General features: G+C 47.6%; 1 protein-coding gene across 5 annotated transcripts in view; it reads left to right on the top strand.

Annotated features, from left to right (window-relative positions):
• RASGRP3 (RAS guanyl releasing protein 3) overlaps window positions 1-12,893 on the top strand; it is a 115,674-nt gene that overhangs the window by 93,592 nt on the left and 9,189 nt on the right. For all 5 annotated transcript variants that reach the window (XM_090045734.1, XM_090045756.1, XM_090045774.1 and 2 more), the window contains one exon: window positions 5,875-6,022. In XM_090045734.1, coding sequence (XP_089901860.1) covers window positions 5,875-6,022 — 148 coding nt within the window. The remainder of the gene's footprint in view (window positions 1-5,874; window positions 6,023-12,893) is intronic.

Raw genomic sequence — 12,893 nt, forward strand, 5'->3', positions numbered from 1 at the left:
AATCTTTCACATCATTATCATCATTATCATTACAATTATTATTGCTGTCATTATTAGTATTGTTATTATTATTTTACTCTCATTTACTTTATTTTTATTATACTCTCATGCTATACTTTTCTAGGAAAAAAAACTGGGAGAGCCTAAGAACAAGGAAGTATGTGTCTCTATAGACACAATAGGATCCCACCTCTCTTTGCCTGGTTGCACTGCCTTGGAAATAAACAGAAGCTGAATCAGGGACCAAGAAGCTGGAAAATTAAATGTGACTCTATGGACCTATTAAAACAAGTTTCCTATAAGGAATCAGCACAGTCTGATTAGTTCAGGGGAGTAAGGCCAGAGTCTCGGAGCAGGGCAGAGGAAGGACTAGAGATGGAGCTAGAGAAATCCCAGTGCCCCAGGCTGAAGTGTATCCCTAGTATGAGTCAGGAGCTTGTCTGCTGCCCTCCTGCTCAGGGGCTGTTCCTTCCATGGCCTCTGGGGCTAGACTGCCTGCCCTAGCTCAGGCCCTAAGCCAGGGGTGGGCAAAATGGTGGATCTGACTGGCAGCAGACTCCATTTCCCAGTAGCCCTTGCCCACATGGCTGGGGCTAGTTTCCATGGAGACTGCAGCAGCAGCCATGCTGTGATAGTGGAGGCTGGGGTTTCCATGGAGACCAGCCCCAGCAGCGCTGGCAGGGCACATGGCAGTGTGGGGAGCTGCTATGCAGCTGGGCTGGGATCTTGAATGACAGTGTGGTCCAGAGCCAGGGCAGAGCTTTCCCCTCTTAAAATATCAGGAGCACTAACCTCCCTGTTACAGTATCCTTATCCCTAAAACTCAGAGCTGTTTTGTCTATGACTCAGTTTTCTGACTCCAACACTTTTTTTTCCCACTGACTCCATCAAGCCCACTAATCAGAGGAGATATTTCTTAGGTCGTCCTGAGCCTGATAGGGTCTGCACAGTCTATCCCACAGGGCAGGTTACAACCCTTTTCCATGGGTCGCTTAAACCTTTCAACACTGATTGTTTCACTTGGGAGCCCACCTAGGGACGTCAATTGTTACATGAGAATTTTAGAGGGTTGAGAATGAGACTCATGATGCATTATTCTGATTATCAAAAGCTTTATTGGGATACGCTATGGAAATGGCTTATTTACATCAACAAGGACAGTGTTTATGTAGACTTGGATTCAGAGGAAGAATGCTCCTTCAGGAACATTCATTGATGTATTTGTTCTTTCATAGATGAGCTCATGGAAGTTTGATTCTGTACAACTTGACCACCAGTTATATACCTAATACAGGTTTTTCCCATTTGGTTACATTTTTGTGCTGTGAACCAGTTGCTATTTATTTTCTTACATTATAAGGACATACCAACATCAGTTACACCACATGCTCACTATGTTACACAATCCTACTTTCATAATTTTACTAAAATCATGGCTTTTATTTATGTTAAACTAAGCCAGGCTGGAACAAGGCCTTCATTGCATCTATGAGCTACAGAATAATTAAGGCAAGGGGTGAGCAGATCACTGGTCACAGGCACTGATATAGGGTGAGTGCAAAAATAGCAGCTGCTGCCAGTGTCAGCTCAGGTATTGCTGCTGTCCCATGTGTAACAGCCATGCAAAGCACAGAACTACCCAGTTACACTTCTGGATCTGCACAATTCCTGGCCAATTAGGTTTGGCCATCTGGATTATCTACATTCAGTCTGACTGAGCACTGAGAAGTTAAACCTCATCTGATGTAGTATCAGACAAGAATGCTCTAAGGCACAACAAGGGTTACTTTGGGGTGAATCTGCCCACATCCCATGTGACTTCTTGGGGCTGGGCTGGTGCTTTCACTGGTGAGCACCAGCCCAGTCCCACCCCCAGGGCTTTCACAGAGAAGAGACAAAAAAGCTCTGTCTCCTCCCTATACAGCAGGCGTGGGAGGGAGCCCCCTACCACACATTCCCACCAGCTACCCCTTCAGGGGAAGGAGCAGAGCCTCCCTGCCACATGGGCCCATCCTGGTTCCCCCGCTGGGGTCTTGGGGGGAGCCAAGCTTGGCCCACATAGTTGGGGGTTCCCTTCCTCCTTCCCAGCCCTTCATGTGAGTATCTTGACAGCAGTACCTTCATGGCTGCCATACCTGGAGCTGGGGCAGGGGGGGAAATGGAGCCCCCCTGCCTTGCAAACCCAGCCCAGTTCCCCCCACTCCCCACCCCCACAAGACCCCAGCAGGGGGAACTGGGCTTGACCCATTCAGTGGGGAGGCTCTGTTCCTTCCCCTGCCCAAGACTCTTGAAAATGGTATCCTCATGGCTGCTGCACCCAGAGCTGGATCAGAGGGAGGAGGAAAATGTAACCCCCCTGCCATGCAGGCCTGGCCCAGCTACCCTGAAGACCTCAGTGGGGGGTAGCTGGGCTGGGCCCATGAGGTGGGGTGGTCTCCATTTCCCCTCCTGCCCCAGCTCTGAGCACGACAACCTCTGCTGCTGTCAAGATGCTTGGGTGGGGGCAGGGGGAAAGGAGCCCCCCCCTATCGTGCAGCCTGGGCCTGGCTTCTCCCTCTCCCCGCTCAAGACCTCCTTTTTCTACCCCTTCTTCCCCAGCCACTGCTTACAGTTGCCACCTGGCAGGGGGGTAGGGCCAGAGAGAGGGGTGGTCCAGGAACGTCCCACTTCTGGCCTGTGCCAGTGCAGGCAAACTCCGAGCCCCTCTCCCAGCCCAGCAGGGTACAATGGCACTCTAACTCATAGCACTTTGTGTAAAGTGCCATAGTTAGAGCGGCTCCCCAGCAGGTTGCCTGAACCTAACCCCAGTACACACCTTCTGACTGCCAGGCGTACTTGTCCAGTTAGATCTCTGGTATGACTATAGGTCTCAGTAGCATTACCACACACGTTGTCCCATTGCTGGCTTAGGACCTTGACCTAACAGTCCATTTAGATTGTTTAATTTTGTCATATGGGAGTTGCTTGATTTAAAATGGAATATAAAACACCCATGTACCTAGCAGTGAGCACCCTATAAACACATATCTCACAATGATTTATCTTCTTTTGGAGTATTTTTGCCTTCATCTGTATATTTTCATTTGCCTCCACCTGGTCATAATATTAACCAGAAGTATGTGGTGGGGCTGTTGTTGTTTCTAGGCAGAGGGGTTGACGTCTGATAAATTTTGCTTGATTTTTTTGTCTAAGAATCCTCTGTAAAACTGGAGCAAGTTTACAAGATTTTAAAAATGTTCACCACTCTTTGGTTATTGTTGGTGTATTCGAAACATTGAAAAGTTGTATCCTCATTTTTTAATTTATGGGGGAAGAGGTTCTTTCTCTTCCCCTCTCATTGCTTAGTGGATTTAAGCATGGGTGAAAGGCCAGGAGATTCTGAGTTTAGGTTTTGTCTTTAAGTGGACCTAATCATTCTGTGCGCTGGAACAAGTTGTTCCACACAGATGAATTCTCCCCATTCACTTCAGTGGGGCTTTACATAGGAGCAGTTTTCCATGTTATTAAAGTGCAGGATTGGAGCAGTTGATAACTATTCTGAAAATAACAAAGCTAGATTTCTGTGTGAAAGGTATGGTGATCATCAGGTTCAGTAAAGACAGGCATATGTGAATGAGAAGAACTGAATAACCATCTTTATCTGTAGGCAAAGTTCTTTGGGTAGATGTGATATATTTTATTAGACCAACTAAATAGTTGGGGAAACATTCTTTACAAGCTTTCTTGCACCCTTCTTCAGGCATTGGGAGACTCTATAGGATCTCTTCAGGTACTGGGAGACATTGCAAAGTCTCCCAAAGCCTGAAGAAGGGTGTTTGTGCCAGAAAGCTTGCAAAGAACTTTTCCCCAACTATTTAATTGGTTTAATAAAAGATATCACATTTACCTAAAGAACTTCACTTGCCTATGTCCTTAGACCAACATGACTACAACCAACAACCCAACAGCTTTATCTGTGGAGCAGCAGACAACCTTTGCAGACCCTTGGTTTGTGTTCCACACTAACTAGCTAGCTCAGGGATCATCTTCCAACTTCTGTAGCCTTCTCTTAGGGAGCATCACTAAATTATAACTTCTGTCAGTGCAAAAGGGACTCTGAATTTTTGCGTGTCTCATGTGGAAACATACTCGTGATCTCAATTTGTTACAAAACAGTGAAATTTCAGGATCTGAAATGTGAAATGAACTGGTGAAATTTTTCACACTTGGTTTCCTGAAAAAATGATCATTAATTAAATGTGGTGTGCTATGAATGTGCTACGGTGTGTTATAGTATTTACAAGCAGAATGTTTTGAATTTTTCTGAGACTGGACAGAGATTCTTTTTAAAAGGATTTGATTTGATTTGGTTTGATTTCATGGACAATGTACCCCTTTGCACCAGGTATGTACAAAAAGACACTGTAGATCATTATACAAGGCAAAATACCTCACTGCCCAGCACATTGCTAATGAAGGGCCTAGTGCATCTATTCTCAATGAAAGAGTATGTCTTAAAGTTGGATTAGCAGCTTTTATGAGAAGACAGGTTCAGGACAGTCCCTGCCATTACTAACTCAGAGCCATCTGCCAGGCCTTGGGTGTTTCACAGGATGCCTCAGAACTGCAGCCTTTCATCACTACACCCAGACTGCCCAGCATAGGCCCCAATTATGCCAAGTACCAGGTGATGTATGCTGAGGTCTTATTCTACTTGCCACAGATACAGGTATAACTTTGGAGATGAATGAAACCCCAATTCTAATATCATATTGCGTCCTTCTGGGTGCATCAAGATCTTGGATTGCTTTCTCTATCCAGCTTACACCTTAGAGTAAACTCCAACATCCAGGATGAGGTTATCAGAACCAAACACTACAAGGAAGGTCTATCTAGGTACACTGACACAAGCAAACACATATCATAGTGTTTGTGCCAGAACACAGCCACACACCATATCTATTTGCCATCCTGATTACTCAGCTGAACTGAAGCCATGCTGTGGTCCTTTCTCCAGACCTTCCTGATTATCAGGTCTAACTTGTCCCTTTAGGACACACCATAAAACCATTGCTATGCTAGCTAAGAGTCAGATCGTGTCTGTTTATTCAGTAACTGTAGAACACAAGACCTAAAGATCTACCTCTTTCTCTGCTAAAAAGAATAAGGCACCTATTCTGCAAAGCTTCTCTAAAATATTACCTGTTGAAATTGTGGCCATGTCTGTTGGCTTAAAGAACATGCTAAACCTGTAATTGCCAGATTAACAATTACATCAGAAAAATCATCTTCCCTGTTATGTAGGTCAGGTAAACATACATATCCAGCCAGAACAATGTTCTTATAGAGAGGAATTCCTTAAATTCACTGCGTGTTATTTCCTTACAGCTCTTTATGGATGACTGATTTATATTATTCTACGGGGGTAAAGGAAGTGGGAAACTTTAAGAATTTATTATGGGGAAGCAAATTAATTTACACATATTTGCAAATGTGTGCAGACAGAAAGGAAAACTATATTTTGGGCATAACAAATTTGGGCAGCAGCCTTCTACAGTTAGTAAACATTTGACTGGTCACAAAACTCCTGCCAAGTCAACTGACAAGAAGATGAACTGAATGCTTTAACATAAGAATGAGAAAGAGGGAACTAGCATTAGTGAGATCACCAGGAGGGAAAGCAGTGCCTCTAGGGCAATGAATTTAGTTTTAGTTCTTTAAGGAAGGACAAGATAATTTAGAGCTTCTGAGTGGAAGGTTGGCTTCTCAGATGCCTTTTTTTATATATTGCTGTCAGTGCATATATTGTACTCCATACATTTTTTCAGCAGCAGCATCCTATGATGCCCAGTTGCATGCTGTATTAATAGATTTGATCTATGATTTTTCTTACAGAGATGGTCTAATTAGCAAAGAAGAAATGATGGCCTACTTCCTGAGAGCAAAATCACAGCTACAATGTAAAATGGGACCAGGATTTATTCACAACTTTCAGGAGATGACCTATCTTAAGCCAACTTTCTGTGAACACTGTGCAGGATTTGTAAGTATGATTTTAACAGTCCTGTGCTTCAGATATAGCCTTATATATCATCTTCTGAGTCTGGGTAACACAACCAAGGGATAATAACACCCATTCTCTGGTAAGGGGGAATAGCCTTTTCAGTCTGGCAATGTATCTCACTGTAGTGAGAAACTAAAAAATATATGCTCCAATTCTGTGTCCATGCTGTCCAGGTCTCTCCTCTGGCTCTTAGGTATTTAAATGTTAAGTATTAACAGGCAATGGATGCATGACAAAGCTCTCCTGCTAAATGGCCTTGGTTTCCTTTAGCTTAATTGAATTCACTTAAATTGCCTTCATTTTCCATGTAGACAAAGCCAGACAGGGTGAGTGTCTGGAGCAAAGACTGTAGATGAAAAAAGTGTTAGATCTTTTTCATGAAATTGCTCTTTAGAGGATAATTCTGCTCACGCTTTTCTGCCATTTCTGGAACCCTTGAACCCTTAATTCTTTTTACTAAATTCATGACACTTTTATTTAGATAAATTTGAGAGGAATTTTAATAGTTCATCAAGAAATCAATGGACCTTTCAGTTTCATGAAATCAGCTATTTTTAGAAAGGCATTTGATCACATAATCATTTTTCTCTCTCCACCACAATGCCATTAAGTCAGGGCTGGGCAATTATTTTGGGTGGAGGGCCACTTACTGAGTTTTAGCAAGCCATCGAGGGCTGCATGACAGGCAGCCAGGGGCAGATTAATATTAATTTTCTAAATTTTTTAGGGGCCCCACAGGCTGGATAGAATGTCCTGGCGGGCCACATCTGGCCCGCGGGCCTCATTTTGCCCACCCCTGCGTTAAGTAATGGTCCCAGTTTAGTTCATTTTTTAAACTTTCATGAAATGTTTCAGTAACTGATGGCAAATCAAATATTTTTGGACCCCTGATAAACCTCTTCCATCAGTTTTCCTCAGAACAGGTCATAAGAAGACCTAGTAGGATTTAAACGATCCTTTGACAAAGGTGTGGCCAATGTGCAGCACAGGTGCCATAAGTGGTATGAGCAGCCTCTGTGTGCAGCGTGCAGCTGATTAGGGAGGGGACAGACAGCAGTAGATAGGACAGGAAGCAGAACGCAAAGCAGAAAATCAGTCAGGGAAACAGAAAGCAGAGCAGTAGATCAGACAAGGGAACAGGATTAAAGTGGCATTTGGGGAGGGTGCAAGGTTAATTTATGACACACCTGCCACAAAGACTGGTTCCCTCTGCTTTAAGATGAGGGCAAGAACAGTCAGGACTATCATGTTGGATGGCTGTTCCCTTTAAAAATAGCCACTGACAGGGACTGATGAAAGCAAATCTCTGCAATGAAACTACAAAAGCAGTGGCCAAGGTCACACTCTTTCAGGGCAGAGGTCTCCATTCCATCTTAATTTATGGCCTATGTTTAAGAGCGTAAAATTGGGATTTTATCATCACCACTGCAGTTCTCACTGATGTCAATGGCATCTGGCAAAATGATCAGGAGTAGTTTGCTTTCTGAGGTATATCACTTGCAGTGTTGCTCCCTAAAAAAAAATCCGTCCTCTTTCTGAGCCATCACTTCTACCCTTTGTTTGCTTTTCTTTTCCTCCTTTCCAGCTCCACCTGCCTCCCCTCACTTCTTCCCTCTGCATTTCCTTCACAGTAGCAGCTCTCAATTCCTGCCTCCCAAAGCACTTCACTCCCACTAAACCCTGTAAAACATGCTCAAATGGTAGGCAGTGCAATAGTTAAGGTTGAGATTGAAGCGTGTCACAGAATGTTAAGACTGACACTTCCAGGCAGATTCATGGCAGTAGAGATCACGCTTCTCAGAGCTATTTTTTCAGGCAGCGTCAGGAAGATATGAGTGCATTAGTTACACTTGAATTGCATTCAGAAGGTTTTCTTTGCCTTCTAAGGACTAGGGACCTTTCTTTTAAATGGCAGTTTAGATGGCAAACAACCCACGGGTCATATAAATGCATCATGCAAGACTGGATCTTCTCTGTGGGCCATATGTCTGACAAAAATTAGAGCATTTAATGCCAAGAGATGTCTTTCTGTTGCATACCTGCTCAATATATTAGTAAGCTAAATAGAAAGGGGTTGCTCCTTTGTTTTAATTAAAATAGTCAAGCCATGCTAGAGGACAGTGAGGCAATATATTTCTCATGTATTATGTTAAAGATGTGAGAACTGCTTAACATGTGTGAGTACTTGCTGCTGCAATAGTTAATAGAAGTCTTGCTTGTGTAAAGCATAGACTATTCTGCTCAATATGGGAGCGTGTGGGTGAAATAACCTGTGTTATTCGGGAGGTCAGAACAGAAGAACATTTAAACACATGGGCTAGGGACAGACATTCAAAAAGCCTGAGCTTGAATTGATTCAGTCTTTGCAGATTAGTATATCCTGGCTAGGCTAAATCAGTTTTGTAACCAGACAGACATCCCAGAAATGCTGGCACATGCCTGCAGTAGCTCAGGCTAGAAGCTGGGGGTCACTAGAGTAGCCCTCCCTTCTTTCATAGATTTCATAGATTTCATAGACATTAGGGCTGGAAGGGACCTCGGGAGATCGAGTCCAGCCCCCTGCCCAAAGGGCAGGAAGTCAGCTGGGGTCATAGGATCCCAGCAAGATAAGCATCCAATTTACTCTTGAAGGTGTTCAATGTAGGTGCTTGAACCACCTCCGCTGGCAGACTGTTCCAGACCTTGGGGGCTCGGACAGTAAAGAAATTCTTCCTTATGTCCAGCCTAAAACGGTCTTGCAGGAGTTTGTGACCGTTTGACCTAGTCATCCCTTGGGGTGCTCTGGTGAACAAATGTTTCCCCAGATCCTGGTGGCCACCCCTGATAAACTTATAGGTGGCCATCAGATCACCCCTGAGCCTACGCTTTTCCAGGCTAAAGAGTCCCATGGCTCTCAGCCTGTCATCGTAAGATCTGTTTTCCTGATCTCTGATCATGCGCATGGCTCTCCTCTGGACTCGCTCAAGCTTCTCCACATCCTTTTTGAATTGTGGAGCCCAAAACTGGATGCAGTACTCCAGCTGCGGCCTCACCAAGGCCGAGTACAAGGGGAGAATGACGTGCCGGGATTTGCTCGAGAAGCATCTATGGATGCAAGCCGGTGTTTTTGTCACTTTATTAGCTGCAGCATTGCATTGCAGGCTCATGTTCATCTTGTGGTCAATGATGACCCCCAAGTCTCTTTCTTCTGTAGTGCTAACCAACGTAGCACTGCCGAGCCTATAAGGGTGCTGCAGGTTTTTCCTCCCAAAGTGGAGAACCTTGCATTTTTTGGTGTTAAACACCATCAGGTTCTCGTCTGCCCATTTGCTGAGCTTGTCCAGGTCAGCCTGGATCACCCGCCTATCTTCTGGCGTGGATGCTTTGCCCCAAAGTTTGGTGTCATCGGCGAACTTGGCCAGTCCACTCCTGACTCCAATGTCAACATCATTAATGAAGATGTTGAACAGTATGGGTCCCAGGACAGAGCCTTGACAGACCCCACTGGTCACAGGGCACCACGATGAGTGACTGCCATCAATCACAACCCTCTGGGTCCGACCACGGAGCCAATTTCCCAGCCAGCGGATCGTGGAGGAGTCAAGGCCACAACTGGCCAGTTTGGCCAAGAGGTGATCATGGGATACCTGATCAAAAGCTTTTTTGAAGTCAAGATATATGACATCAATCTCTTCTCCCTTGTCCAGGTGATAGGTCACCCAGTCATAGAAGGAAATGAGATTGGTCAAACAAGACCTACCCGCAACAAACCCGTGCTGGCTGTCCCTTAGGATGTTAGCCTGGGCCAGTCCCTCAAGGATGGCCTCCTTAATAAACTTTTCTAAGATCTTCCCCAGGATAGAAGTCAGGCTAATGGGCCTGTAGTTAGCCGGATCCACTCTCCTCCCTTTCTTGAAGATCGGCACCACATTGGCCTTCTTCCAGTCTTCGGGTACTACACCAGAGCACCAGGAGTTTTCAAAGATCTGTGCCAGGGGCTGGGCTATGACGCTGGCCAGCTCCTTGAGTACCCTGGGGTGCAGATTGTCAGGGCCGGCTGACTTGAAGGTATCCAGCTTCTCAAGGTGTTCCTTCACGAGGTCAGCATTTATGGAGGGTAGGGGATCCCCCTCACCCAGATTTCCCTGTCCCATAGCAGGCATGGGCATCCCGTGTGACTGATGAAAGACTGATGCAAAGTACCTATTTAATAGGTTGGCTTTTTCCTGGGCGTCAGTTGTCAGTTGCCCCATCTGGTTTAGCAGGGGTCCAACGTTGCCCTTGCTTTTCCTCCGGCTCCCCACATATCTGAAAAAGGACTTTTTGTTGTCCTTGATGCCTGAAGCTAGTTGGAGTTCAGTTGCAGCCTTGGCTTTCCTGGTTTGCTCCCTGCAGGACCGGACCAGGGTGGAGTAATCCTCCTTGGGGGTGAATCCCATCCTCCATCCTTTGTAGGCTTTCCTTTTAAGCCACAGTAGGTCTGCTAGGTCCCTGGAGAGCCAGGGGGGCTGCTGTGCCTTCTTGCTGCCTTTCCTCCGTGTTGGAATAGATTTAGCTTGTGCATTGAGGATTGCTTCCTTGAGGAGCAACCACTCTTCTTGAACTCCCATCACCCTGGGGTCACGGTCCCTGAGGGCCTGACCGACTAGCCTCTTGAGCTTGTCAAAGTCGGCTTTTCTGAAGTCAAGGACTTCTGTGTTGCTGACTGACTTGCCAGCTTTATGGCGGATGGTGAAGGTGATCAGCTCATGGTCGCTGTCACCCAGCTTCCCATCGATCACTAGGTCGCCGATTAGGTCATCCCCCGTAGCCAGTACCAGGTCGAGCAGCGCTTTGCCTCTCATTGGCCCATAGACTTCTTGAGTCAGGTAGAGGTCATCCACGCACGAGAGAAAGCTTTGCGACCCCTTGGATTTTGCTGAGTGATCTTCCCACGAGATGTCCGGGTAATTGAAGTCACCCATGGCAACCAAGGTCCTGGAGCAAGCGGCCTCAGTCAGTTCCCAGGCAAACTCCTGGTCAAGCTCAGGACTTTGAGTGGGAGGTCTGTAGTAGACTCCCACCGTTGTGTCCCCTGTGCCATATTCCCCACGAATTTTTACCCAGAGGGTCTCTAGCTGTCCATGCCGGTCGCCAACATCAGCTTGCAGGGACATGTAGCTTTCCTTCACATAGAGACCTACACCCCCGCCCCTTTTGTCAACACGATCCCTCCTGTACAGGGTATAGCCCTCTATACCCCTGGTCCAGTCATGGGTGGAGTCCCACCAGGTCTCTGTTATCCCAATGACGTCATATTTCTTTGCACCGAGCAGGAGGACGAGCTCGTCCTGCTTGTTGCCCAGGCTCCTGGCATTAGTGTACAGGCAGGCAAGTGTCCCCTTGCGGGCTCTTGCCTTGCCCACAGATTGTGCCAGGGCTGGGGCAGGGGTGGGCTCCCTTAAGTGCCTTGGTCCGCTGGCTTTGCAAGGGTCGCCCAGTGGGCCAGCAGTGGCAGTAGTCCCCCCATCCTCCAGCGGGCTTAGTTTAAAGCCCGGTGGAGCAGGTCAGCCAGCCTGGCTGAGAAGAGCCTCCTCCCCAGGGGAGAGAGGTGGAGGCCATCTCTTCCCAGCAGCTCACTGCCTCTCTTGCCGAAGAGCGGGCTGTGGTTATGGAAGGCAAAGCCTTCCCGATGACACCAGCGCCGCAGTCTTTGGTTCACTGCGTGGATCCTCCTCTCTTTCCTCAGCCCATAGCTCGAGACTGGGAGGATCGACGAAAACACCACCTGAGCTCCCAGACCCCTAAGCCCCGCTCCCAACTCCCTGTAGCGCCTCATGACCTGGCTGGGGGTGCTCCGAGCCGTGTCATTGGTGCCCACGTGAATAAGGAGCATGGGGTAGTGATCTGTGGGCCGGAGGAGCTGCGGGATCCTCTCCGCAATGTCTCGGATGCGGGCCCCCAGGAAGCAGCAGACTTCCCAGGCTAAGGGGTCGGGGCAGCAGATTGCCCCCTCAGTGCCCCACAGGATGGAGTCTCCCACAACAAACACCTTTCGCTTTGTCTTGGGGAGAGTGGGGCCAGTAGCTGCGGTCGAGCCTGAGTTGCCTGCGGGAGCCGGCAACTTAGCAGTCTCTGCTGGGGCTGCAAGAGGTGCGAACCTGTTGCTAAGCTCCGGCGACGGAGGGCCCTTGGTGCGGCGAGCCTTCAGGCCCTTGACCACCTTGGTCCATGCCCCTGACTGGGCAGAGCGGGAGGTCCCAGAGTCCTCCTTAGTCATGGAGGGAGACGGAGCTCTACCCTGCGGCTCCCGGGGGAGAAGGGCCCGAAGGACAGTAGGAGTCTATCTCCTGCTCGCAGTCCCTGATGGCACGCAGTCTCTGGACTGTGGCCTGGAGCTCCTCCAGCTGGCGCGCCAGAGACCCCAGAAGGGAACAGACACCGCAAGGGGAGGTGGCCATGCTCCCGGGCCCCAGAGCCTGAAAAAGGGACAGGCAGCCCCCACAGCACTGAACTGAGGGAGGTGTGGCCAGTCTCAGACAGGATGCTGTGATTGGCCCAGCAGGGAATTGATATCAGTGCTTATCACCCAGTTAAGAAAATAACAGAGGGACATTACCTACTACTTGTTGATTCTGCCTGTTGATTCAGCACTGACTGTAACCAGCATGCGGTCTGCTAGCTAATACACAGACAACTCCCCAGCAAGGCAGAGGGGACAGGGGAATTCCTGCTGAGCAGGGAGTGGTATGGGGAGGTGGGGAGCAGCCCACAGTCTCTGGAGCTCCAGCCAGGGAGCAGGGGGGAGAAGTCAGCTCTGCTGTGGAGCAGAGAGTCTTGCCCAGCCCAGAGAGCATGCTGGGATTCTAGGGGTGTCTGGTTTATCTTAAAC

This window comes from Crocodylus siamensis, chromosome 1 (genome assembly GCF_052110815.1).
Source record: "Crocodylus siamensis isolate JL-2025a chromosome 1, ASM5211081v1, whole genome shotgun sequence".
Taxonomy (NCBI): domain Eukaryota; kingdom Metazoa; phylum Chordata; order Crocodylia; family Crocodylidae; genus Crocodylus; species Crocodylus siamensis.